Source organism: Natator depressus, chromosome 5 (genome assembly GCF_965152275.1).
Source record: "Natator depressus isolate rNatDep1 chromosome 5, rNatDep2.hap1, whole genome shotgun sequence".
Lineage (NCBI taxonomy): Eukaryota > Metazoa > Chordata > Testudines > Cheloniidae > Natator > Natator depressus.
The window spans coordinates 25,906,129-25,933,095 of NC_134238.1; the positions used below are offsets into that span (position 1 = coordinate 25,906,129).

General features: G+C 44.0%; 1 protein-coding gene across 1 annotated transcript in view; it reads right to left on the bottom strand.

Moving 5' to 3' along the window:
• CPLANE1 (ciliogenesis and planar polarity effector complex subunit 1) overlaps positions 1-26,692 on the bottom strand; it is a 183,830-nt gene extending 157,138 nt beyond the window's left edge. Inside the window, exons 1-6 of the mRNA XM_074952488.1 lie at positions 26,611-26,692; positions 22,550-22,695; positions 21,036-21,171; positions 20,689-20,808; positions 15,300-15,532; positions 866-972 (exon numbers count right to left, since the gene is read on the bottom strand). Coding sequence (XP_074808589.1) covers positions 866-972; positions 15,300-15,532; positions 20,689-20,808; positions 21,036-21,171; positions 22,550-22,630 — 677 coding nt within the window. The 5' untranslated portion in view covers positions 22,631-22,695; positions 26,611-26,692. The remainder of the gene's footprint in view (positions 1-865; positions 973-15,299; positions 15,533-20,688; positions 20,809-21,035; positions 21,172-22,549; positions 22,696-26,610) is intronic.
• Positions 26,693-26,967: the final 275 nt, after the last annotated feature.

A 26,967-nucleotide genomic window follows, 5' to 3' on the forward strand; every position in this document is an offset into this window, starting at 1 on the left:
AGAGAAACAAAGGGTCTCTGTCTGTCTATATGCTGCTTTTGCCGGGGATAGACCAGGAATGAAGTCTTAGAACTTTTAGTAAGTAATCTAGCTAGGTATGCGTTAGATTATGATTTCTTTAAATGGCTGAGAAAAGAATTGTGCTGAATAGAATAACTATTTCTGTCTATCTTTTTTGTAACTTAAGGTTTTGCCTAGAGGGATTCTCTATGTTTTGAATCTAATTACCCTGTAAGGTATCTACCCTCCTGATTTTACAGAGGGGATTTCTTTACTTCTATTTACTCCTATTTCTATTAAAAGTCTTCTTGTAAGAAAACTGAATGCTTTTTCATTGTTCTCAGATCCAAGGGTTTGGGTCTGTGGTCACCTATGCAAATTGGTGAGGCTTTTTATCCAACATTTCCCAGGAAAGGGGGGGGTGCATGTGTTGGGAGGATTGTTCATTGTTCTTAAGATCCAAGGGTCTGGGTCTGTAGTCACCTAGGCAAATTGGTGAGGCTTTTTACCAAACCTTGTCCAGGAAGTGGGGTGCAAGGGTTTGGGAAGTATTTTGGGGGGAAAGACGTTTCCAAACAGCTCTTCCCCAGGAACCAGTATTTGTTTGGTGGTGGTAGCGGCCAATCCAAGGACAAAGGGTGGAATATTTTGTACCTTGGGGAAGTTTTTGACCTAAGCTGGTAAAGATAAGCTTAGGAGGTTTTCATGCAGGTCCCCACATCTGTACCCTAGCGTTCAGAGTGGGGGAGGAACCTTGACAGTTGTCCATTCATTACTCTGAAAACTTGACTTCAAAATGCTTGAGCAAAAATAAATCAACTGTTCCTTGTAAAACTGGCAATATTTCAAATAACTCTGAACTCACCTAATGTATTTGAAACTGTTTTCATGCCACCGCAGTGCCAAAAATGTCAGCATCAAGCATTCCCCAGAACAAAACACAAAAGAGCACAAGCAGCAGTCACCTAGTATCTGCAAAAGAAATGTTTTTTTTTTCTCTCAAACGTACTTGATCAGTGCAATCCTATTACTACAATTAAAATTAAACGTAATACAAATATTTTTCACTTAGATTTAGAAGTTAGGACAAACCAATAAAAGCAATTTGCCAACCACGCTGTAACCTCGCTTAAACTATCCCAGTATCTTACGAGATACAACATTTTGGTTGCCTAAGAACTGAATATGAGACTAGCCTGAGTAGGTAATAGATTACATAATCAATCTTACTAGGCAATTTACCTTGTCACGCTGAATTAGTATTCAGTTGTGGTTATAGTTCAAATTACTCATTTTTTGCTTGTACAATTAAACTAGAAAGCACTACAGGCCTCTACAGGGTCCCACACTTCCCCCTCGTAGGTTTACTGCTTTGAGAAGTAAATTTCCACAGTAGACTTCCGAAACTTTAAAAAGCTATGGGTTTTAGCTGTTAAAAAAGTGTATTTGAGAGTTGCCTATACTCAAATCTTCATTTGCTACCAAAACTTTCCATACTTATTAAAAAGGAATTGCGGGGGCCTCTTTCTTAGAAAAGTGAACTAAAAATGGTGGCTGCAGGTAACATGATAAAATTCTATGAATCCTTACATCCATATCCTTACATAGGAGCAAGTCCACCACACCTACACCTATTCTGCTGTCTTACTAGAAAAATAGTAAACAAATTAAAACAAAAAATGACAAAATTCTATGCATGTAGTGCAATATAACAACACGTATGTAAGCACTTTAGCAGGACAGTGCAGGTGACTGGTTTTAATTATTATTAATTTGACAGTAAATCCTACAGATTACACTTGTACAGACAAAAAAAAAATTGGTTGGAAAAATACATATATGATGCATCAACTGAGAGAGGACAATTAGAACACAGTTTTTCACAGATACTGGAATCCCATCTAGTCTCCCTTAGCCAGAAGGATGTATAATGCAGAGCCTTAAACTGACGCTTTTAAAAACAGGAAGAAGGGTAGTGGGGAGATATTCAGAGCTTTTCGAGACACACAGAAGTAATCACCCCTCCCAGTTCAATCAAGAATAAATAAATACATGGCTGGATTCCAGAAGGAAAGGCCTTCCAGGTTTCTGATCCTACAATCAGATCTGCCGAATCAGTTCCCCATGCCTGCACAGAGCCATATTGAAATAACTGGAGTTATCAGCAGGTACAAGAAATCACCAGTGCAGATGAGATTGCAGGACTGAGGCCCAAAACTGGGTTCTCATAACAAAAGTTGAGACAGTTAATATTAACAGTATGTTGCAGCAATGTCTTATCATTTTGATAATACTTTAAAATAAGGTCTCTTTTCTTGGTCTCTAGTTGAAAGGAAGGTTACTTACTTTATAGTAACTGGAGTTCTTTGATATACGTGGTCCCTATGGATATTCAGTAAATCATGTGAGATCCTTGGGAAGGTTCTCACATGACCTGTCTTGCATAAAAACATCTTAGTTATGCCATATTCATATAACAATATTTGTATGAAGAATATGGAGTGTAACGTCACACTAAACACAGCAAAACAACTACCTCTAAATTTTAGGATTATATGCTAGAGAGTCTATGGCTTGCAGACCTTTTTTCAGTTGATTAAAAAAATAAAAATAAAGGGAGATTTGTATGTGCCTTCTGCAAGTTGTGGGAATGCTCAGCACTGGATTGACATGACCTGTTTTACCTCCAATTGTTTAATCTTTTGTATTTAAGCACATTCTGTACCACTGATAGTGTTACACTAGTGTTGATTAATGAAAATTAGATGAAATAAACAGTGCTGCAAGTGTCATCATGAGAAATTGATGACATCAACATTTTCCATTTTTGAGAGGTTTTTTCCCTTGGATTGAATTTTTTTTATTTATTTTAAAGTATCTCATTTACCACAAACCCAGTTTTCAGTAAAAGAAAAGAAAAACTTCAGTAACTTAAAAAATTGAGACAAATTGCAAAAAATTTTTTTGCAGAAAATGGGTCCCTTTAGAACCTTGTGAAATGGAAACAACTTCAGAACTATTTTTAAAATCATTTTGCTATTTTGCAACAGTATACTGCTTATTATCTATTTTTGCCTAACTAATATTTAGTACCAGTTTGGCGCCTGTGATGTGGAAAACTGTCTTCTACTTGGGTCAGACAACTAGTAATTTCACATACCTACCAAACACAGAATGTTCAGTCATTGCTGATGTAGGCCTGTTTTGAACCGATGGCCTAGAGACAAACTTCCAAATCCAAACACATAATTAACACTTCATCCAGCCTCTAGAAAATGTTGACATACTGCAGCACCCTTTAGCATTGTGTTTTTAAGCAGCCAGCAATTAGCCTCACAAATGAGGGGTCAGATTTATAAAGATATTTAGGTGCCTAAAGATAAATATAGGCATCTAATAGAATTTACTAAGGCTTTGTCTACACTTGCAGCGACATGTAGCTACAGAGGGAGTGAAACGCAGGTTGCGCCCACAGTGAGGTGTGCCACAACATGTGGCGGTGAAAGGCTCCGGCAAGGGGGAGGCAGTGCAGAAAGACACCAGCAACAGGGAGCTGACAGATCCTTTCCCTGCTGCCTCTCCCCTGCCAGCCCCCCTGCACGCACCCGAGAGCCTTTCATTACAAGAGGGAAAGACACTTGCAGAGGGACGCTACACTGCTAAAAACAGCAGTGTGGGCATGGGAGGTACTGCTTTGGCATGTAGAGAGCCACACAAGGATACTTTAAGATTTTAGCTTGTCTATACTCTACTTGCCTAAGCAGTGCCCTCTCATCTTCGCATGCCCAGCTAGCATGTGCATAAATACCAGTGGTGTCTGTACTCTACACGCCAATGTAAGTGTAGACCTACACTAAGCGAGTGAGGCATGTAACCTCCACTGTCAGACAGGTGCCTACACATTGTGTCTCCCTGAGACCAAAAGATTTTTCACTAGCAATGTCCACTGGTCTGCGCCTGCACTCTGTGTCTCCTTGTGCTCTTAACTCAAGGCATAAAGGGAGATATGAACCGACCTGTTTCCCGGTTCCTTTTCTACCACAAATGACTTAGAAAAGGATCCAAAGAAGTGGTGTAGGAGAGACCACACATTTCAAAGAATTTCAATCACTGTGAGATAAATGGCTTTCCTTTCTTTTTTGAGTGGTGATCCCTATGGCTATTCCACTGTGGGTAACTTGCAAGCAATATTCATTGACAAGAAGGATGCAAGGAACCATGCAGGACTGCTGTATTGAAGGATGCATCTGCTGAAGAAGCTTGTACCATATCGTAATGTCTAGTAAAGATATGCACAGAGCCTCATGTAGCCACTCTACCCATCTCCAGGACAACACCCTGAAGAGAAGCCAGGAGGCAGCCTGGGCTCTGGTTGAATGAGCCCTCATATTTTGAGGGGCAGGAGTCTCCATCAGCTCATAGCAAAGCAGGATGCAACCTGAGATTCACTTAGAATGTCTCTGTGAGGAGAGTGCTTTCCCTTTATCCACCCAGAAATAGAAATGAAGAAACTTGGAGATTGCTTGAAGGGTTTTGTCCTTTGCAGGCAGAAAGCTAAGGTTCAACAGACATCCAGAGAATGGAATTTTCTATCTTCCCTGGCAATGTGAGGCCTTGGGTAGAATACAGGCAGGTGTTGATTGCTGACAATTGCACAGGCAGTGAGCTGAGATACAGACCTGATTTCTTTAAGGAAAGAAGGTAGTCCAAGATAGTAAGGATCTCTGAGTACTCTGGAGGTATCTCATCCTGATGTGCAGAAAGAATAGCAAATATGGCAGGCAACCAGCTTGGCTTCACAGAGAAATCTTTGGTGAGCTTAAACACAAAAAGGAAGCTTAGAAGAAGTGGAAACTTGGACAGAAGACTATAAAAATACAGTTTAAAAATACTGCTCGAGCATGCAGAGGTGTAACCAGGAAAGCCAAACCACAATTGGAGTTGCAGTTAGCAAGTAATATGAAGGGCAACAAAAAGGGTTTCTACAGGTATATTAGGAAAAAGGTGGTGGTCAGGGAAAGTGTGGGACCCTTACTCAATGGGAGAGGCAACCTAGTGACAGATGATGTGGAAAAAGCTGAAGTACTCAATGCTTTTTTTGCCTTGGTCTTCACAGACAAGGGCAGCTCCCAGACTGCTGCACTGGGCAGCACAGTATGGGGAGGAGGTGAGCAGCCTTCAGTGATGAAAGAACAGGTTAAGGACTATTTAGAAAAGCTGGACATGCGCAAGTCCAATGCAATGCATCCAAGGGTGCTGAGGGAGTTGGCTGATGTGATTGCACAGCCATTGGCCATTATCTTTGAAAACTCGTGGCACTCGGGGGAAGATCCCGGACGATTGGAAAAAGGCAAATATAGTGCCCATCTTTAAAAAAGGGAAGGAGGAGAATCCAGGTAACTACAGACCAGTCAGCCTCACCTCAGTCCCTGAAAAAAATCATGGAGCAGGTGCTCAAATAATCCATTTTGAAGCACTTGGAAGAGAGGAATGCGATCAGGAACAGTCAACATGGAAAGGAGGCCATGTTGGTCTCTAGAGACAAGGGTCACAGTCTACTGAGCCATTTTCATCATAAGCCAGCGAGGGAGGTGAGGAGAAGCTATCCTCCCTTGCACAGTCTCTGTTGTCTCCCAGTCTCAGTGATTAATCGGGGGGTGAGGGCAAAAGGGGGAGCCCGGGCCCGCCCTCTACTCCGGGCTCCAGCCCAGGGACCCTAATAGTATCAGCTATGGTAGCTGACCTTTTAGAAACATGACACGTACAATTCCCTGGGCTACTTCCCCACAGCAGCCCCCACTTCCTCAGGCTCCACTTCACCCTTACCTCAGGGCCTCCTTTCTTGTGCCTGATATGGTGTGTACAGCTCAGTCTCTCCAACAGCACAACTTCTTCCCACAGCTCCTGACATCAACACCCACCTGACTAACTGGGAGGCTTTTAACTAGTTTCAGCCAGTCCCTGATTGGTTTCAGGTGTCCCAATCAACCTAGCATTCTCCCTGCTTTCTGCAAAGTTCTTAATTGGCCCCAGGTGTTTTAATTGACCTGGAGCAGCTGCCATTTAACTTATCCTGGTACCAGGGATTTGTTTAGCCTGGAGCTAATATAGCTATCTCCCACTACTTTTCTATAGCCATCTGGCCTTGCCCCGTCACAGTATATAAATACCCAGGAATCGCAGCATCACCCTTGAGTCTTTGAGCATATGGAGAGAATCTTCAGTCTTTGCAGAGAAGAGTTTGGACCCCTTGAATTGTAAATCTTCAGCTGTGGATTGCTCTTCCCCAGAGAAGCCAGAAAGATGGAGCCATGAAACCCTTCTCACCACTCATTTTCCTGCTCTATCCACAGAGTCCAGAGCGACTTGGAGGGCTGTTCTAGATATTAGTTGACCCTCTGATACAAGTACTGTAAATTGTTCTTTTTTCTCATCAGAAATAAAAAGTCAACTAATTCAAAATATTGTGAAGTTATAATCATATTTAATCAGCAAGGCTTCATAGTTGGCTATCCCCAGGTGTAGTGTGGCTGTGGAATAAGCCTTGCAGCGGAAAAGGTAGAGCCTATTCCAGTCCTTATCATAACAACTGTATTCTTAGGTTGCTGTTGTCTGCCCCATTCATGGACTGAACTGACTACCAGAGAATTGGGTGCTGGATGGGAGAAGAGGAACTCTGTGCCCTTAACTGGCACATAATATTTTTTGTCAGACCTCTTGCATATTGGTGGAACCGTTGCAGGGGTCTGCCAAATGGACTTGACAGGTTACATTATCACATCGTTCATGCAAAGAGCGATTTTGGAAGAGGAGGATATGTTCAGAATGTTCACAAGTTTGTGCTGTGCCACCAGAACCTCTTCCAGAGAGATGTCTAGAAAACTCACCACCCTTTTAAATAGGTCCTGAAATTGTTTAAAATCATCCCCCATACTGGGGGGAGGAGGCATGACAGTGTCATCTGGGGAGGATAATGACAGGTGGGTAGGTGGTGTCCCTTCCTGGTCTGAGGATTCTTCTTCCTCTTCATCCCCTTCCCCTGCTGGTTCTGAGGGTGCTGTACTGAGGGGTAAAGGCGATTCCTGTGTTCTCAGTCTGGATGTGGTAGGCAGTCCTGTTGTGGGGGGGTATGTTGCCCACGGATTCCAGTATACACAATGGGGTGGAAAGGGCATCGCCAGGTCGCAGGATTTCTGGGATCAGTATAATATGCTCCCTGAGGGGGTCCCGTTTTGAGCAGCTCTTGGTGGGAAGGAGATTGTGGAGAAGAGACTATTTGCCCTTCCTTAGCCTCCCGCTCAAAAGAGGTGAAGCAGAGTGCGGTGGCAACGCTTGTCTAGGTGGGGTCTGGGCTTCAGGCTCAGATGCTGGTCTGAGAGGCTTCCCGCCCCACACCCCAGCTGCCCATCCCATACCCGGGACTCTATGCCCGACTGCTGTTGCAGGCCTCGGCCCTTGGCCGAGGGTCCGCTCCCGCCCCCAGTTGTGGCCCCAGCCTCGACCCTCTTACCTGCGTCCCTGCCCCACCGTCCCCGGAGCTGCTACTCTGCTCCTGGCTCCATGGGAAGGACAGACAGGGGTAAGGAAGGGCGTGAGGTACAAAGTTTGGGGACCACTGGTCTAAGAGGACTGTCTGTGACTCCACGGTAAGACTGTTACAATGATCCAGGAGTTCACATTTGTTACTGGCTTGGTGAAATCTAATTACAGAGCACACCATCAGTTTGGCGTGTCTGCCCTACTTTTGACAGGTTGCCCTGAGGTAGGCACTCACGGTCATGAGCCAGTCTAAACAGTACGACAGATGAGTCTTTTCCCTCCCTTGGATTTGGGCATCAGGAAGTAACAGAAGTAGAAGCTGTGACCCTGGTGTTTCGGTGGAACCCTCTCCACCACTCTCAAAGCCAGCAGAGTGGACTTGCTCGAGGAGCAGCAACTCCAGAGAGGAGTCCCTGAGGAGGGATGGAGACTAACTGGATAGCATAACCCAATCTGACCATGCTTAGGACCCAACTGTCAGTAATGACAGAGTCCCAAGCATTGTGAAAGCAGGTTAGCTTGTCCCCAAAGGGGGGAGATGAGGAGCGGCAACTGGAACAGTGCTCTGGACCAAGGAGTCAAAATGGGCACTTGGAAGGCACCAGGGGAGAGGGTGTGGACTGGCCAAAACCCAACCACGACTACTTTCTTTGGTGGGACTTACCTCTCTTTCTGGGATAGTCCCATTGCCTTGGAGGAGGGAAAGTCTGGCCCAACATACACTACGGAAGATACTGCTGCTTTTGGACTCTGTAGTGGCGCCCCCAAGGAGCCCTGGAGTTCCTGAAGGAGTGCAGCATCTTATCAGCTGTGTTCGAGAACAGCTTTTGCCCTGGAAAGGCAAATCTTCAATGGCTTGCTGGACATCGGGGGCAATGCTCAAATTCTACAGCCAGGAAGCCCTCTTCATGGTGACTGCAGAGGCTATCACCCTGGCCAAGGTGTCCATGACATCAAGTGTGGACTGCAAGGACATCTTAGCCGCCAAGCAGCCCTCAGTGACAAATGCCAAAATTCCTCCACAAGGCCTCGGGCAGCTGTTCTGCAAACTTACATCGCTGTCCAGTTAACAAAATCATACTTGGACGGCAAGGTTTGCTAGCTAGCAATTTGCATCTGTAAGGAGGAGATGCAAGTCTTCTTGCCCATAAGGTCCAATCATTTAGAGTCCCTAACCTCAGGAGTGGACTGCTGTTCACCACAGTTACAATTAAGGAATCTGGAGAAGGATGGGAGTAAAACCCCTCAAATCCCTGCACAAAAACAAAACAGCACTTTTCCAGGCACTTAGCCACAGGCACTATTGAAGCCAGCGTGCTCCAGAGGGTCTTAGCCAGTTCAAGGAGTGCATTGATAGGGAGGGCAACATTCCCAGGAGAAGACAGCTGTAAAATGTCCATCAATTTGTGGGTGTTCTCTTGTAAGAGCTCCACTTGCATACCAAGTGAGGCAGAGGAACTTCAAGATCCCAGAGATAAGAGCAGAATGAGAATAGAGGGAGCAAATAGGAGGTCTGACTCATCCATCATCAGAACCAGGCACTGCCGTTGGAAACAGTATTGGTCCCAGAAGCAGTATCAGTCCTGAAGTGAACAGCAGTACCAGAGTGTCTGATGGTACCAATGTTAAGGACGGTGAAAGCTGCCACAGAAGCATTTGCAGTGCCAATTCCATCAGTGCCGAGGAGGTTCCCAGTACTGAGGTCCCCTGTACCAATCCTATTTCCACAACCTCTGGAACTGAAACACTGGGGTGTGGTCCAGATAGATCCCAGGATTCAGCAGCTTGTTCAATCAAAGGGGTTATAGCTGACGCAGCCCTGGCAAAATCCTGGAAACTAAGGAGAGGTTGGGACCGAAAGGCAGAGGAGGTCTGTAGATGCCTGCTATGCCACCGACATGGAAGCAATCAGTACCAGCATCTCCCCCGTCAGTACTGGACTCCTGGAGGCCAGAGCTGGCATCAACAGTGTAGGGTTTCTAACCTCCCTACTGCGTACCAGTTATTAGGAAGAGACAGGTAACAGTTATGGGGGATTAGATCATTAGAAACATAGATGGCTGGGTTTGCGATGACCAGGAGAACCGCATGGTGACTTGCCTGCCTGGTGAGAAAGTTGCGGATCTCTCGAGACATCTAGGTAGACTTATGTATTGTGCTGGAAAAGAGCAGGTGGTCATGGTACATGTAGGTACCAATGATGTAGGGAAGGATAGGAGAAGGGTTCTAGAGACCATATTTAGGCTGTTAAGTAAGAGATGGTAGTGTTCTCTGAAATGCTTCCAGTTCCACGCGCAGGGCCAGTTAGAAAGGCAGAACTGCAGGGTCTCAATGTGTAGATTAGATGACAGTATAGGGAGGAGGGGTTTAGATTTATTAGAAATTGGGGAAACTTTTGGGAAAGGGGGAGCCTATACAGAAAGGATGGTGATACTGACTGTGAAACGCTTAGGGAGATTAGAGGCTATAAAAATAAAAAACAATAATAATGGGGGATTTCAACTATCCCCATCTTGACTGGGTACATGTCACCTCAGGACGGGATGCAGAAATAAAGTCTGACACCTTCAATGACGGCTTCTTGGAGCAGCTAGTCCTGGAACCCACAAGAGGAGAGGCAATTCTTGATTTACTCCTAAGTGAAGCACAGGATCTGGTCCAAGAGGTGAATATAGCTGTACCGCTTGGTAATAACAGTGACCATAATGAAATTTAACATCCCTGTGGTGGGGAAAACACCACAGCAGCCCAACACTGTAGCATTTAATTTCAGAAAGGGAGACTACACAAAAATGAGCAATTTAAGAAGATATAGTGCCAAAAGTGAAATCCCTGCAAGCTGCACTGAAACTTTTCAAAGACACTATAATAGAGGCTCAACTTAAACGTATACCCCAAATTAAAAAAGGCAAGAGAACCAAAAAAGTGTGCCACTGTGGCTAAACAAACTAAAAGAAGCAGTGAAAGACAAAAAGACATCCTTTAAAAGGTGGAAGTTAAATCCTAGTGAGGAAAATAGAAAGGAGCATAAACTCTGGCAAATGAAGTGTAAAAATATAATTAAGAAAGTCAAAAAAGAACAGCGAGACAAAGACTCAGTAAGTACTAGCCCCATCTCAAAAAACATATTGGAATTGGAAAAGGTTCAGAAAAGGGCAACAAAAATAAGTAGGGGTATGGAATGGCTGCCAAATGAGGAGAAATTAATAAGACTGGGACTTTTCAGCTTGGAAAAGAGATGACTAAGGGGGGGATATGACACAGGTCTATAAAATCATGACTGGTAAGGAGAAAGTAAATAAGGAAATGTTATTTACTCCTTCTCATAACACAAGAATGAAATTAATAGGCAGCACATTTAAAACAAACAAAAAGTATTTTTTCACACAACGCACAGTCAACCTGGGAACTCCTTGCCAGAGGATGTAGTGAAGGCCAAGATTATAACAGGGTTCAAAAAAAAATGAGATAAGTTCATGGGGATTGATCCATCAATAGCTATTAGCTAGTATGGGCGGGGATGGGGTCCCTAGTCTCCGTTTGCCAGAAGCTGGGAATGGGCAACAGGAGATGGATCACTTGATGATTACTTGTTCTTTTCATTCCCTCTGGGGCCCCTGGCATTGGCCACTGTTGGAAGACAGGATACTGGGCTAGATGGACCTTTGATCTGACCCAGTATGGTCATTCTTATATTACCAGGGAAATGTTACCAACTCCATGGGTGCTGCGGGGCTGCAGCACCCACAGGGAAAAATTAGCGGGTGCTCCGCACCCACCGGCAGCCAAGCTTCCCCCCACCCCCCGCACCACTTCCTCCTCCCCTTCCCAACACACACACCACCACCCCCTGGCCACCTAACAGGTGTTTGGTGGTTCTTCGGACTTTCCAGGAGGGAGGGGGAGGAGTGTGGACACGGCACGCTTGGGAGAGGAGGCAGCAAAGACGCAGGGCTGGGGCAGGGGTTGGCGGGGTCGAGCACCCATGGGGCAGAGGGGAAGTCTGCGCCTATACCAGCACCAGCTCAATGCCAATCCATGTATTTCCTGGGAGAGGCAGAAGAATCACCCCAAAACCTGGAGTGGTGTCAACTGGGCTCATGTGACCTTTTCCTTGGTAAAGTTGATGGGGAATGGCTCCTCTGTTTCGAGAGAGAGGTGCCTGCTCCAGAACATGAAGTGGCAGCACTCTCAGAACCTGAGGGCAATCTCCGACCTGATGATGGCCTCAGGTCCAAAGCCGACCACATGACCTGTTCGAGCAGGTGCTGCTGCAGACTAAGGTCCCAAGTCACTGAGTCCGTTTCTTAAACCATCATCAGATCGTGCAACACAGGCTTTTTGTTACCCTTTAGGTCTCTAGATAGTGTGATCTTTTTAAGGGCCTTGGCCTTTCTAATTTTGTCCCTACATGCTTACGTTCGTTTATATTCATCCTTCATAATTTGACCTAGTTTCCACTTTAGGGAGTCTACCTCCTGTCTGAGGATCCTCTCATGAGTTGGGTCCCTGAAGAGGGACAGGGAAGGGGGTTTTGTGGCAAGAATGAAAGGAAATTCTGCTGTGTAGCCTTGGCAACTCCAGGGGAGTCCCATCAAAATGATCTCTTGGCAGGAGGCTGGAATTGGGAAGAGGACAACGATGAGGCAGTTTGTCTGCTGTGCTGCACCCTCTAGTACAGGGGTGGGCAAACTACAGCGCGGGGACCGCATTCGGCCCTTCAGATGTTTTAATCTGGCCCTCGAGCTCCAGCTGGGGAGCAAGGTCCGGGGCTTGCCCGGCTCCAGCCAGGAAGCAGGGTCAGCGGCTTGCCCTGTTCTGTGCGTGCCATGGCTCCACACGGCTCCCGGAAGCAGTGGCATGTCCCCTCTCCGGCTCCTACATGTAGGGGCAGCCAAGGGGCTCCACACCCTTCCCCTGCCCCAAGCGACGCCCCCACAGCTCCCACTGGCTGGGAATGAAGGCCAATTGGAGCTGCAGAGACGGTGCTTGTGGATGGTGCAGTGCGCAGAGCCGCTTGGCCATGCCTACACATAGGAGCTGGAGTATGTGGGGGGGGGGGGCTGGGGGGGGGAACATGCCGCTGCTTCCAGGAGCTGACTGAGGTAAGTGCCGCCCAGAGCTTGCACCCCGACCCCCTCCCGCACCCCAACCCCCTGCCCTGATCCCCCTTCCACCCTCGAAACCTCTCGGTCCCACCCTCCAAGCCTGGAACACCCTCCTGCGTCCCCAACCCCTCATACAAAGCCCCACCCCAGAGCCCGCACACCTCACCCCCACATCCCAAACCCCAATTTTGTGAGCATTCAGGGCCCGCCGTACAATTTTCATACCCAGATGTGGCCCTCGAGCCAAAACGTTTGCTCACCACTGCTCTAGTTCCTCCTGAGACAGTAAAAAGGCTGACATTCTGACAGTAAAAATGCTCAGGAGCAGAATGCTGCTTATAAGGAGATGGTTTGGAGTACTTCCTCCAATAGGCTAGAGTATAAATATCCAAGGAGTGCAGAGATTGCACATGAGTCCTTAAGGGGTGCAGGCTCATCAATTTTTTTCATGAAAATTGTTGCCCTCAGAGGGGAGGTCCTCCACAGTATCTCGAACCTCCTTGGGAAACCCAGAGGAGCAATGCTATGAAGCCCGCCTCATGACAACCACAGTTGACCTGGCGTGTGAAACAATGTCACAAGTGTTAATTGAAGCTTGAAGGGATGACCTAGCTGTCAATTTACCTTTGTCGATGATGGCCTGAAATTGTTATTTGAGTTCCTGTGGAAGTTTTTTGATGAATGCAGACAATGTGCTGTAGTTAAAGTCATACTTAGAAATCAATATACGATATTTACAATGCAAAACTGAAGACTGGGAGAGGAAGAACTCTTTATTTCATCTAATCATTTGGTGTACTTTTCAGAGGGAACAGACCTAGGCTGGTGCAGTCTGTTGCATTCAGCGATGGTCTGAACCATCAAAGAATCTGGGGCATGGTGTGAACACAAATATTCTGTCCCCTTACTTTTTCTGTCTTTTTTTTTTTTTGGGGGGGTGGGGGGTGAAGGGAGATAAGGTCACAAATAGCTAGGGTATGCCAGACCATCCTGGCTGGCTCCAGCATAGCTTTCCTCATTGGTCCCGAGCATAGTAGTGTGCCCTGCTGGAGTAGTAGAGTGCCCTGCCAAAAGTGCCCAGGAGACTCTGGAATCCCTGCTGTGGCTAACCGCCCACCTTGGAGAGGCAAAGGAGTCACTGTCTCAACTTCTAGCTCACCAGATAAGTAAAAATATTCAATTCTGCCACCTGAGCCATTGGTACGGTATGCCTTGCAATACAGTAATGGCAGATGGTGCACTGATGATGTGGATATCTCCCCTAGAGACTACCAGTTCCAGGAGTATCCGCGACTCGGGGTCAGAGTACAGATCCAGGCCGTAGTAAAAGATAATATACCAGGATCTAACAGCGGGGGACATGAAGGGCTTCTACCCCTTGATGAAGCAGACAGTGTCAATTTAGGTTGGGTGGTGAATGTTGGTGCCACCAAAACCTCCTTCCTCCTGCTGTGGCGCGGTACCTTTGGTGCAGTAGGCAATCGCTTCTCTCTCTCTCTATCGGTTTTGGGGCACGCTTGGACCTCAGTGCTGGTGGTTGGGATCCATGCACCCCATGAATTCCTGACACATCCACAATGGGACACAGAGTCTTATTAGATTTGGAAAGAACAGGGGATGCAGTCCTCTTCATAGAGGCCTCGGGAGGGGATTTCTCCCACTTCTTATGAGGGTATTTGTCCTTACCCTCCTCCCATTGCAGGTTAGAGTATTTAGGCCTGGTTTCTGATGGTTCAGAGTTATGGAGAATCCAGGAGGAGGGCTGCTACTAAGTACATCTGGCCAGCATACACGGGAAGCAGATGACCCAGGTTTGGACTGGGCTCTCAACAACTGCTCCATCAGGTGTCTTTGGAACTGGAATTTTCAGTATTGCTGGGTTCAGGGCGGAAAAGAATTACAAATATTGCATATGGAGGGAATGTGGGATTCTCCAAGCCAATATATAAATAAGTCGTGGGGAATCACTCATCAGGAAGACAGGGGGCAGACCATGGAAGACTTGAACTGGGGATCTTAGACATACTAAGCAGGGGAGAATGGAAGGGGAAACTCTGGGATTCCAAAATGCTAACTAACTACTAAAACAATCCAGAAGGTAGAACTATTTACAGAAAAACCTGATTTGAAGCAGTAATTATAGTGAAGCTGCCAACACGTCAGGGTTCTCTCTCAGGTCATGAAATGTAGAGAGGAATTGGAAAGGTAGACAGTCTGTGTCTACCTTTATGCCCTTGGTTTGGCACAATGAGGCGGCACAGGCATGGACCAACGAATGCCGCTAGTGAAAAATCTTCCAGTTTAGGCGCATGGAGAGCGTGCACACCCACAGTGGAATACTCACAGGGACTAAGAATTAAAATATCCCTCAGCACTTTTTTTTTTGAAAGACCAGAAGAGAATCTCAGGGTCCACTCCAAAATGCCCTAAGTAAAGCAGACTCTAAAGTTCATGGCTGTGAACAGCTATTGTTCAATTCAAAATCATTGCCATGTTTGCTAAGACTCTCCACAATCAGTATCTAACTCAGTTTGCTTTGTAAAGCACACATTAGGAAACTTACTATTTCATATTAATACGTGTAAGTATTCCAATTGTTTTTACATTTTCAAAAATCACACGGCATACAGTGCTATTTTACACTTTTTTTACCTCATTTTTGATGAAATCAGCACTCATTCCAGTTTCTTTATCTTCAGAGGAAGGCAATATAACTGATTCCTCAGGAACAATTTGTGACCAACGCCCAGCCAGTGAAGTATTTTTAGGAGAGGATATATTTTTGCATTCTGTGCTCTCCCACAGAAAGACACACGCAGTAGGAGTAATGAGTAGCACCTTGTTCCCATCTCCTGAGACATACAGGTACAATCTCATGGAGCACTCTGGAAAAATGTGTCAGAAAAGTGACGGTTTTTCAGTGTCCACAGATTTGCATGAAGAGATTTTACTAAAAAAAGTTATGAGTACTAACTGAAATCAAACCAGTTTTTAAAAAATATTTTAAAGAACATTTAGTGAGTTTCATACAAGGAAGACACACACGAACAGCAAGCAGTGTTGTTAAACGTAACAGGGCATGGGTCTCTCTCCCTCCATGGTCCACTTCACCCAAGAGAGGTGATGGCTAGGAGCCAAAAACCCTAGGTTGGTGCCCTCAAAGAACCACAGAGGGAGAATACCGATGCAATTGTCCCAAAACTGTGACAATATGTACCAAGTGTAACTCTAGTGTATGTAAAAAGAAAAAGGAGTACTTGTGGCACCTTAGAGACTAACCAATTTATCTGAGCATGAGCTTTCGTGAGCTACAGCTCACTTCATCGGATGCATGTAGCTCACGAAAGCTCATGCTCAAATAAATTGGTTAGTCTCTAAGGTGCCACAAGTACTCCTTTTCTTTTTGCGAATACAGACTAACACGGCTGTTACTCTGAAACCTGTCTAGTGTATGTGAGGCAGAAGTAAGAGAGGTGGTATAATTGAAACAATCTTTGTTGTTGAAGTAAGCCTCCAAAGACAAAGGAGGCAGCATACATTACATCTCAGTGTAAACTGCAGACACAAAAAGCTTCACAGTAGCATCAATCCATACACTAATGTCCTGTGTAAACATGGGGCAAGAGAAAAACCTGTTTTAAAATTTCTTTTGGAATTGCTTTATCATGATTGGGCTACATTTGAGAGTCTTCATCTTGATTAGCATAATCTCGTCTTCACCCTTCTCCCTTCACTTATCACCCCTTCCAAAATCCATGCAACACACAGCTTTTAAGTCTACTTTGCCTCAAGTGACCATGTAAACCCGTCCATTGGCTACCCTCTTCTCCACCATCACAATGTCAACCTTATAGTGACGGTTCTAAAGACTCTAAATTTCCATCTTCATAACTGTGGGTCCCTCCATTCTGCCACTGATGGCAGACCTGATGTCCCATTTATCTGCTTCCTCTATGACCATCTCTGCATTAACCTTCATGCCATAAGAACAGAATAATGGCCATACTGAGTCAGACCAATTGCTATCTAGCACAGTATTGTGTTTTCCAATGTGCAGTACTTTGCATTTATCGACACTGAATTTCATCTGCCATTTTGTTGCCCAGTCATCGTTTAGTGAGATCCCTTTATAACTCTTTGCACGCAGCTTTGGACTTCATTATCTTGAGTAATTTTGTATCATCTGCTTTACCACCTTACTGTTCACCCCTTTTTCCAGACTTTTTATTAATATGTTGAACAGCACTGCTCCCGATACAGATCCTTGCGGGATTACCTCATTATTTACCACTCTCCACTGTGAAAACTGGCCATATATTCTTATACGTTGTTTCCTATCTTTTAACCAGTTACTAGTCCATGAAAAAAAACTTTCCTTCTTATCTCATGATGCCTTACTTTGCTTAAGAACCTTTGGTGAGGAACCTTACCAAAGACTTTCTGAAAGTCCAAACACACTATATCACCTTTGTCCATGTTTGTTGATCCCCTCAAAGAATTCAACAGAGTGGTGAGGCATGATTTCCCTTTATAAAAGCCAGGTTGACTCTTTCCCAACGAATCAGGTTCATCTATGCATCTGATAATTCTGTTCTTTACTACAGTTTCAACCAATTTGCCTGGTACTGAAGTTAGGCTTACCAGTCTGCAAATTAGCAAGATCGCCTCTGGAGTCTTTTTCAAAAATCAGAGTTACATTAGCTATTCACCAGTCATTTGGTACAGAGGTTGATTTAAGTTAAGCACAGTTGTTAGTCTGGCAATTTCATATTTGAGTTCCTTCAGAACTCTTGGGTGAATATCACCTGGTCCTGGTGACTTATTACTGTTTAATTTATCTGTTTCTTCCAAAACCTCCTCTACCAACACCTCAGTCTGGAACCTAAAAAGAACAGCTGGAACCTTCATCTGCAGTGAAGACAGAAAAATAATTCATTTAGCTTCTCTGCAACAGCCCTGTCTTCTTTCAGTGATCCTTTTGCACCTCAATTGCCCACTGGCCCAGTTGATTGTTTAGCAGGCTGCCTGCTTCTGATGTACTTTAAAAAAAAAAAATGTGATGTCAGTTTGTGTGTCTTTTGCTAGTTGCTCTTCAAATTCTCTTTTGGCCTGCCTAATTATACTTTTACACTTGATTTGCCAGAGTTTATGCGAACTTTTGTCCTCGGTAGGATTTGACTTCTAATTTTTAAAGGACGCCTTTTTGCCTCTAAGCACCTCTTTTACTCTGTTGTTTAGCCATGGTGGCATTTATTTTATTTTTTTTAATTAGGAATATACATTGAATTTGAGCCTCTATTATGGTGATTTTAAAAAGTTTCTGTGCAGCTTGCAGGCATGTCACCCTTATGACTGTTCCTTTTAATTTCCATTTAACTAGCTTCCTCATTTTTGTGTAGTTCCCCTTTTGAAGTTAAATGCTATTGTGGTAGGCTTCTTTGGCATTTATCCCCCTACAAGAATGTTAAATTTAATTGTGCTGTGGTCACTATTACCAAGTGGATCAGCTATATTTACCTGTTGGACCAGATCCTGTGTGCCACTTAGAACTAAATCAAGAACTGACTCTCCCCTTACGCGAGACTAGCTGCTTCAAGAAGCTATCATTAACGGTGTTTAGAAATTTTATCTCTGCATCCCATCCTGAGGTGACATATTCCCAGTCAGTACGGGGATAGTTGAAATCCCTCATTACTGGGTTTTCTGTTTTTGTAGCCTCTCTAATCTCCTTACCATTTCACAAAAGCCATCACCATCCTGATAAGGTGACTGGTTCTATGTTCCTACTGCTATACTCTTATTATTCAAGCATGGAATTTCTATCCATAGAGATTTTATGATACTGTTTAAGTCATTTAAGTTTTTTTTTTACTATTTTTGACTCTATGCTTTCTTTCACATATTGTGCCATGCCCCAGCCAGCGTGACCTACTCTGTCATTCCTATATATTTTGTATTCTGGTATTACCATGTCCCATTAATTACCATCCTTCCATCAAATTTCTGAGATGCCAATTATATCAATATCCTCATTTAATACCAGGCATTCAAGTTCACCCATCTTTATATTTAGACTTCTTGGATTTGTACACAAGCACTTATAAAATTTGTCAATATTTAGTTGTCTACCTTCATGTGAAGGTAATTGAATGGTACTGTTTTTCCTTTGACTGTTTCTCTTCAGCTCTTACTTGTAACTTTATAGTAAAGAGGAGAGGATAGAAGTTGATAGAGTAGCCCCTTTAAGAAATCTTTCCCTAAGGGATGTGTCTTTCATAACCATGTGTTCCTCCACACCTGTCAGCTTTCCACCAACCCTTAGTTTAAAAACTCCGCTACAACCTTTTTAATTTTACATGCCACCCCCAATGCATGGAATGCCCTACCTGAACTGGTTCCTCACTATTTAAATTCCTCCTGAAGACCCACTTTTATGAGGACTAAGTCCTCTACTTCCCTATTTCACTTATCTCATGAATGAACCGCTCCTTTATATGGAAAGACAGGCTTGAATGCTGGAAGAGAGAGATGTAAGGATACTAGAATTGAAGCTAAAAACTGGGATGTGAGGAGGATGAGGTTGAACTGTGTACAGAGAATTTAATGTGTTTAACTTTTAAAAAAGAACAAAGAAACAAACAACAATACAGTCTGTCAATTTTCTACTTGATCATCTTGCCTGAATGATAGTTTCCTCGGTATTTGGAAAGCTCCTACCACATTTTGCGTGCTATCAAAATCAAAGTCAACAACTTTATTTGTAAGTGTTATACAAAAATAAACCCCAATGACACCAAGAAATCTTTAATTTTAATTGAAGAAAGAATATTTCCCTCTCTCTTTTGCCTTTAAAGGAGAGAACTGGCTGAGAGACGGGGGAGCGGCTGCTACAAAGAGGTGAAGAGAAGAACTTTAAGATCTAGATCTCTTTGGAAAAGATGTTGCATTTTGTTAGAGAGCTGTTGGCTCAGGGATAGAACTATCTGTGTAACTAAGCCAACTTCAGCAGCAACATTGAGTCTTCTTGTCTGATCCCTGTTGTGAAGAGGCAGGGACAGCCAGAAAGCCGCTCCTGATGCAGACAGAAAAAGAGAGATAGCAGCCCCATCTCAGACTAAGATATGCCATCTGTCAAAGATCCTGTTGTCAGCAGAAGAGATACTGCACTGGCAGATCCCTTAGGTATACTGGCACAACATTACTGCTGGGAAGTGGAACCCCTTCCTCATGGCCATCCATAGGATGGGGATGAATGGGGGAGATTCCAAAGGGGCATTTCACAGGGACAGGAGATCAAGTGGTGGGTTCAATGGAAGCACAGATGTCTCCCTTACTACCTTACCTTGACCTTTACCATTACCCCCATGGTTGCCTCTCAGTTCACCCACAATTCCTCAAAATGGGCACTTTTCTTCAAGTTCACCCTTCAGGATGCAGTCCCCTGGAAACACTTATTACATTTGTCATGGTTACAGGGCTAGAGGCAACTCTGTCCCCTTTTCTGGTCTCACTGAATGCTCAACCTCAGATGTTAAGGCTCATGTCTTCACCTCTCCTAGGGTGGAATCCCACAATTCGTCCACTCTTAAATCAGGCCTTGGGCTGTGTATCAACCTTCATTATTCAGCAAGTCTCCCCTTCTGGAGCATGTGACCAGTGGTTAACACAGGTGACTAGACAGCTCTCTCAAACCAAAGTCTTGTTTAATTTTAACAGCAGGAACAAAGCACTTTAAAACATTAAAGGATCTATATGCACATCTATCTTACCCTCATCCCCACCATCCAACCATCAAAAAAAAAAAAAAAAGTTATTCTGTTTAAGACAGAATCTGAAGAGTTTGGAAATCCAAAATGTAATTAACATTTCTGTTAATAAAAAATTAAGGTTTGCTAATTACATTTACAACTCTCTCTTCTGCCAAATAAAAGTTAGTCATTATTTATTAAATAAAATTTAATCATCAAGAGGAAGATCTTTCTTGTCAACATATGTTTTCTATTTTTAATTGTAATAAAAAAGACAAATTGGAGAGTCCTACCTTGTGCTGCTGTAACCACCTTACTAGATTCTTCAACTGCTGGTACAATTTTCAGATAGTCCTGGTCTTTATTCCAAAGAAATAGTTCTCCTGTTGTAAGTATTCCTGCCAACCAAGCACCTGTTTTCATAGGGGAAAGACTTCTTAAATTGTTTTACTATAAAGTATTTAAAATTATCTTCCCCCATTTTGTCCCCAATCCTTCAAGTGTCTCTGAACTAGCAGATCCTGTGCTTGTGTGGAGACAGCTACAGTATCAGAGCCTTTTACAGTACTGTATGTTTCCAAATTGTTGCAATCTTAAATTAAAACAAAAATTTGAATTGGAACTTGAGAAAATACTTAACCATTTCTTGATGTTGCTAAGACGACAACATTTTTCAACAGTGATTGAAGTCGAGGAATTTTCTTTTTTGTCTTTCCTGATAACAGGTTAATTTCACTTATACATTTATCATCTAAAAGAAAAATAGCTTCTTTTTCCTGTTAAAAGGAAAAAGGAATATTTCAGTTTTCAAAAATACTTATTTTCTATTTTTGCCTGAAAATTGATGCAGATATAGATAACTGTGTTAAGACCAGAAAAGAGGGGGTGGGGGGACTTTATCAAGTAAATGCAAAAGGCTAAAATGCAATTCACAGTTAAGCATTCAAAAATCATGTAGTGCTGAACCTGAAACTTTAACTCTGCCTTTTTGCACATATCCATTATAATACAGGGCCAAATTCAGCACTCACTCGCTTATGCCAGGGTTGAATTTGGCCCATCATTTTTAATTAGCCTGATCCCACAATCCTTATTCCCACTTACCTGAATAAGACTATGTGCCTAAAAAATGCAGGATTAGGCCCTAAAGATCTGATCCTATGTCTCTGAATTCAATGGGAGTTTTGCCATATCGCTCAATTGAAGAAGAATCAGGCCCTAAACAATTACATACTATCCCTCAAATTTCAGAGTAGCAGCTGTGTTAGTCTGTATTCGCAAAAAGAAAAGGAGTACTTGTGGCACCTTAGAGACTAACAAATTTACCTGAGCATAAGCTTTCTTTCATTTGAAGTGAGCTGTAGCTCACGAAAGAAAAATTCTACTATATTAGATAACATTTGAACATATGTGTAAAAACTGTATTGTAATGTATATATGCAAGAAAGGAGAGCTAAGGCTATATGTTTAACTTTGCGTACAGCATTTCCTGGCTACTAAATGCTTAACCATGCAATATTGATACTGCTTTAACTTAGTTTTTTACATAATTTCATAAGTTGTTTTAAAAGAAAGGATACAGTAAACTTGTGCCAGTAGTGTCTGTCACTATAGCAGGTTAAGTATACATTCCCATATCTGTGCACGTATATACTTTTATAAATGTATAACTAAAGAAATCTTTAAAGTAAAATAAGCAACTTCCACTCCTGGCTCCAGGCCCTGGCTATCCCCTATTGCACATTATTACAAAAATGTCAGATACTGAACATAGGTCAGAATAGTTGAGTTCTGTTATGGTTGTCCCAGGGGAGGAATAAAATCTCAAACACTGTATATTTTTCAGTGCATATAACCAAACACCACTAATAGGAATTATCATAATTAAAAAATTATATTAACTCTTGTGAAGCATACAGCTATCAAAAGATGTTCTCCATCAGGTATTGTGAGCAATACTGAAACTTTGGAATGAAGTCAAAATGGCAGCAATAAATCCAGTGATTTGTCTTGGTGCTTCCTAACTTAATAACCAGTATGGCACTTCTAAACCATTCCCTGAGTTTTTTGTAAACTGATTTGCTAAATAACTGCCACAATCAAAACTATGTTTAATGTACACTTAGGTTTAAATAAAAATCTACAGATTCTCACCTGTCCCAGCCAGGAGATTCGAGGCCAAGGTTTCCTATGTTTGATACACGTAGAGACTAAAACATCTAACTTAATCTCCATGCTTATTAGCACTCCCAGTAATCACAACAGTTTAAAAAAGACTGGAGGGTTGTCTGCAAACATACCTGTAAAAGATTGAAAAAAATATGTTGGTTTTCATTTTAGTTTTTGAAAGATATAAATTCAGAACACAATTTTTAATTTCCACATACTACATAAACACAAACATAATTCCCAAGCATTTTTATTATCAAAATAAACTTGAATTGTGGATTATTTGCATTTGTGAAATACATTTTAACTTTTGGGTTCATTTTATAGTATTAACATGCGACATGGTTTTTGGTTGACAAAGTATATAATCAATGTAGGCTAAATATGCTTAGCTAAACCTTGGCTGTTCTAGCCCTATGTTTAAATACCAAGCAACATTAGTAAGTTTCAGCACAGAACTCATCTGTACCAAAATTACCATGATAGTACAATACGATTGCTTAAACTCTATGACATTTTATGGTTCCACATAATACACATTGAACTGAAGTAATCTAACTAATGTAAAGAAATGAACGCAGCACATGTAAGTAAAGGTGGAAGCTGTGAAGAATGGCATATAGATAGGAAAACAATATCATGGTAAGCAATAGCACTGTATAAAACTAAACATCATAGGAGTGAATCCAAACAACTCAATCATAGATGTCTGCTTCTCGGTACAAATGCACCTCTAGCACAGTTAATTAACAACAGGACCCTACCAAATTCAAGGTCCATTTTGGTCAATTTCCCAGTCATAGGATTTTTTAAATAGTCAATTTCACAGTTTTAGATGTTTACATGTGAAAGTTCACAGTCTTGTAACCATGGGGGTCCTGACCAAATGGGGGCCAGGGAATTGCCACCCTTACTTCTGTGTTGCTGGTCGCAGGGGTACTGCCTTCAGAGCCGGGCAGGCAGAGAGCAGTGACTGCTGGCCAGGCACCAAGCTCTAAAGCCAGCACCAGCAGCAGCAGAGAAGTGAGGGTCGCAGGGTCTGGGCCGGGGGGAGGGTGTTTACCATACCTGCAGGCTTTCCCAGCAGCCTCCCGCCTGTGTCAGGACCTGACAGCTGGAGCTGCAGCCTCCCACTTGGGTTGGGAGTGTCCTGGCCAGCAGCAGTGCAGCTTCCTGCAGCTGAGGGAGGTTCCAAGAAATGGGTCTGACCCAGCTCTGGGAGAAGCCCCTGCAAGGGAAGAGCAAGTCCCGTCCCTCCCCAGGCTGCGCCGGGACTAGCAGATGGTACCCAGCCCATGGTAGGAATCCCTGGCTAGGGCACCCCCACCCCAGTCAGATTTCATGGGGGAGATCAAATTTCATGGTCTGTGACATTTTTCACAGCCATGAATTTGGTAGGTCCCTAATTATTCATCTAGCAAAGTATCCAGAGTGAGGCACACCACATTCCACAATGTAGCCTCACCTTTAATACAGTGACATGACCCTCTGAAACAACATATCCCACTATATAATGCTTTGATCTGTATTACCAAGGGAGCTGCTCAGATGTAGTATTACATGCAGAAGCCTATCTTTCTATAGGCTTCTCACATCAAGACAATATGTCTGTGTGGGGCCAGATCTCCAATCAATAATTAGTTGTATCTTTATCCCCCTCTAATAGCTACAGCTAATGGAGTTATTCTTCTAGCTCAAGCAGTACAGAATTATGGTTTGAGCACTAAAGGCCCCAAAATCAAACTCTGAGAATGATTCAAATGGAGAATTCAAATGATTCAAAAATCTGAGAATGATCCATTAAAACAGTGGCACATCAATATGGGGCTTGAACTCCAACAGAACTCAGAGGCCTTGGATGAGCATCTTCAGACAAGGGAAATATGTAACTCACACCAACAGAGCGCAAGTCTTTGTTGATAGTTTAACATAAGAGGATAAGTGTTTACTGATTCAGCTAGCTGTCAACTGTAGTACTGGATATAGTTTGAAACAATATACTGGATGCTGGGACCCCATGTCTTTATTCTGTCATATTGAACGTGTGTTTGTATGCTTTGAGATGTCGCACACTGGGACCTATCGTGTGCTGATATACTGAAGGCAGGAGAGAAATACAGTTCAAGATAGCACACTATATACCAGAACACATCAAGCAAGGGCCTCCTCCATTCAAGACAGCACATCACACCATAATACTCAGGGTCTCTGCACTGCTATGTTGATACAAAAATTATTGGGTGGGGTTCTTTGGCCTCTGTTACATAGGTCATGCTAGATGATCAACATGGTCCCTTCTTGCTTTAAAAATCTATGCACTGAAGGGCATGCACATGACTTAAATCAAGGTGGTGTAGAATATATATGAGAGTAAAGAAAGAGTTAGTTTAAGTTTGGTTAGGAAATATAGGTATTGTAAAGGAAGGCATTCAGAATAATGAGCTATAAGCCCAGAAGGAATGAAGTAGGGAGGATGCCTCGTTCAAAGAGTAACTAATGACAAAGGGAAGTTTCTAAAAAGAAGACCTATGACCAATAGGGGTGACTGCAGATGGTTTTAAATAAGACAAAGACTCTGTCTTAGAAGCAGCCAACATGGACTTTCCCACCCCACATATCAGTGTTACCTCACAATTGGGACATATGCAACAGAAAAACTGTTGGTCTGCAAGAAGGATGGGAAGAGTTCAGAGGAAAGACCTTGGTGAAAAAGGAGATGGTAAATTTTATCTGGATTAAGACCAGAAATAAAGGCTAACTGCCCAAATTGGTATTTAGCTCGTTATTAATTGGGAATGTCTTCATTGATTTGTTGAGGGTACAAAAAAGTATGAATTTAGAGTTCTTTGCCAGACTATCTGATCATGCTTGAGCATACCAGGATGAGACAGTTTGGCTAGGTTCAGCCTATTTGTAATATATTAATCACATGCTTATGAATATTTTGTCACTGTATTGCAGTGATGGCCAAACTTTTCCTGTCATGCTCCCCCTTACGATTAATGGAATCTGTCCATGCCCCCTGCCCACATAGTTGACTCAGCAAAGAAGCTTGGGCTGAAGGCAGAGCTGGGGGCAGAACCGGAGATGGGGAATGAGCTGGGGTTAAACATAGAGCTGGCCTAGGGGCAGAGAGGGAATGAAGGCAAAAATGGGCTGGAGGCGGGGTAGAGCTGTCACTGGGGCCGGAGCTGGGCTGGTCACGGAGCCAGGGGTGAAGTGGAGCTGGGGCTGGCCTAAGGGCAGAGCTGGGCTGTTAGTGCTCCCTCCCCGCCCTCCATGGGGGCTGGCCCAGGCCCTGCCGTGCACCCCCCACCCCAAAGGAGGCATGCCCCACAGTTTGTGAACTACTGTGGTACTGGATATAGTAACTGCTCAGCCTTTAGGATTTTAAAGCTATTGTATAAAATACCATTTGGCCTTTGGATTTAAAGGAATGTATGCTTAAATTAATGTTTGATGGTCTCCAATATTAATATTCATAATTCTAATTATTAATAATTCCAACAAATGGTGAATTATGTGCTAAGTCCCATTACCTCAATACTCTCATACTAAAGGCAGAAGAGGATGCACTGTTCAAGGTAGCACCCCACATACTACATCAAGGATAAGGGCATGACACAAACTGGGTCAAGCTACCTTTGCATTGGTGCAGATCACACCTACCTCCATGTTGAAGTAGAGAAAGGGTATGTTATATGCCAGGCCCTGTTGCCTCAACCTCAAAAGCATTGGGGGAAAGGATCTGTCGCATGCTGGCACTGTTACCTCCGTGCTGAAGGGGGTGTTGAATATGAGGGGATGCAAGGTCCCGTCCCTCCCTGCACTGAGGGCCCCTCACCCAACTCACTCGCGATGTGCCTCAGAGACGCGGGCGCAGCGTGCGGAGACGTCCCGTGGTCCCGGAGCGATAACGGCCACGGGGCCCATGGGGCGGGCTGTCCGGGCCCTGGGAGCACAGAGCGAGCCGGCCCCCCTCGGCCCACGTCCCCACCGCGGCCCGTCACCACGGAACGAGCAGAGGCTGCCCGCCCCACACTCACCGCGCTTCTGCCCCGCACAACGGCTGCCCTACGGGCCGGCTACAGCGACGTCCGCCCAATTGCCGGCTGCGTCCAGAGCGAGAGCTGAGTGGACTGGAGTGCGCAGCTGCGGGCGCGCGGGGCGGGGAATGAGCAACGGGGCGAGTGGCTCCCTCCGAACCCCTCCTTTGGCTTTGGCGCGCGTTGGGTCGCGTCAAAGCAGCCCGGCCGAGGCTGCTGCCTCCCACAACCCGCAGCTGGATGCGCTCCCTCAGGGGGCTGTGCTGAGAAATCGGGGCCCGCCGAGGACTAGTACGAGCGGCTCATGTCCGCGGGGCCCACGCCCCAGCGTCCTTCCCCTCAGCTGAATGTTAAACA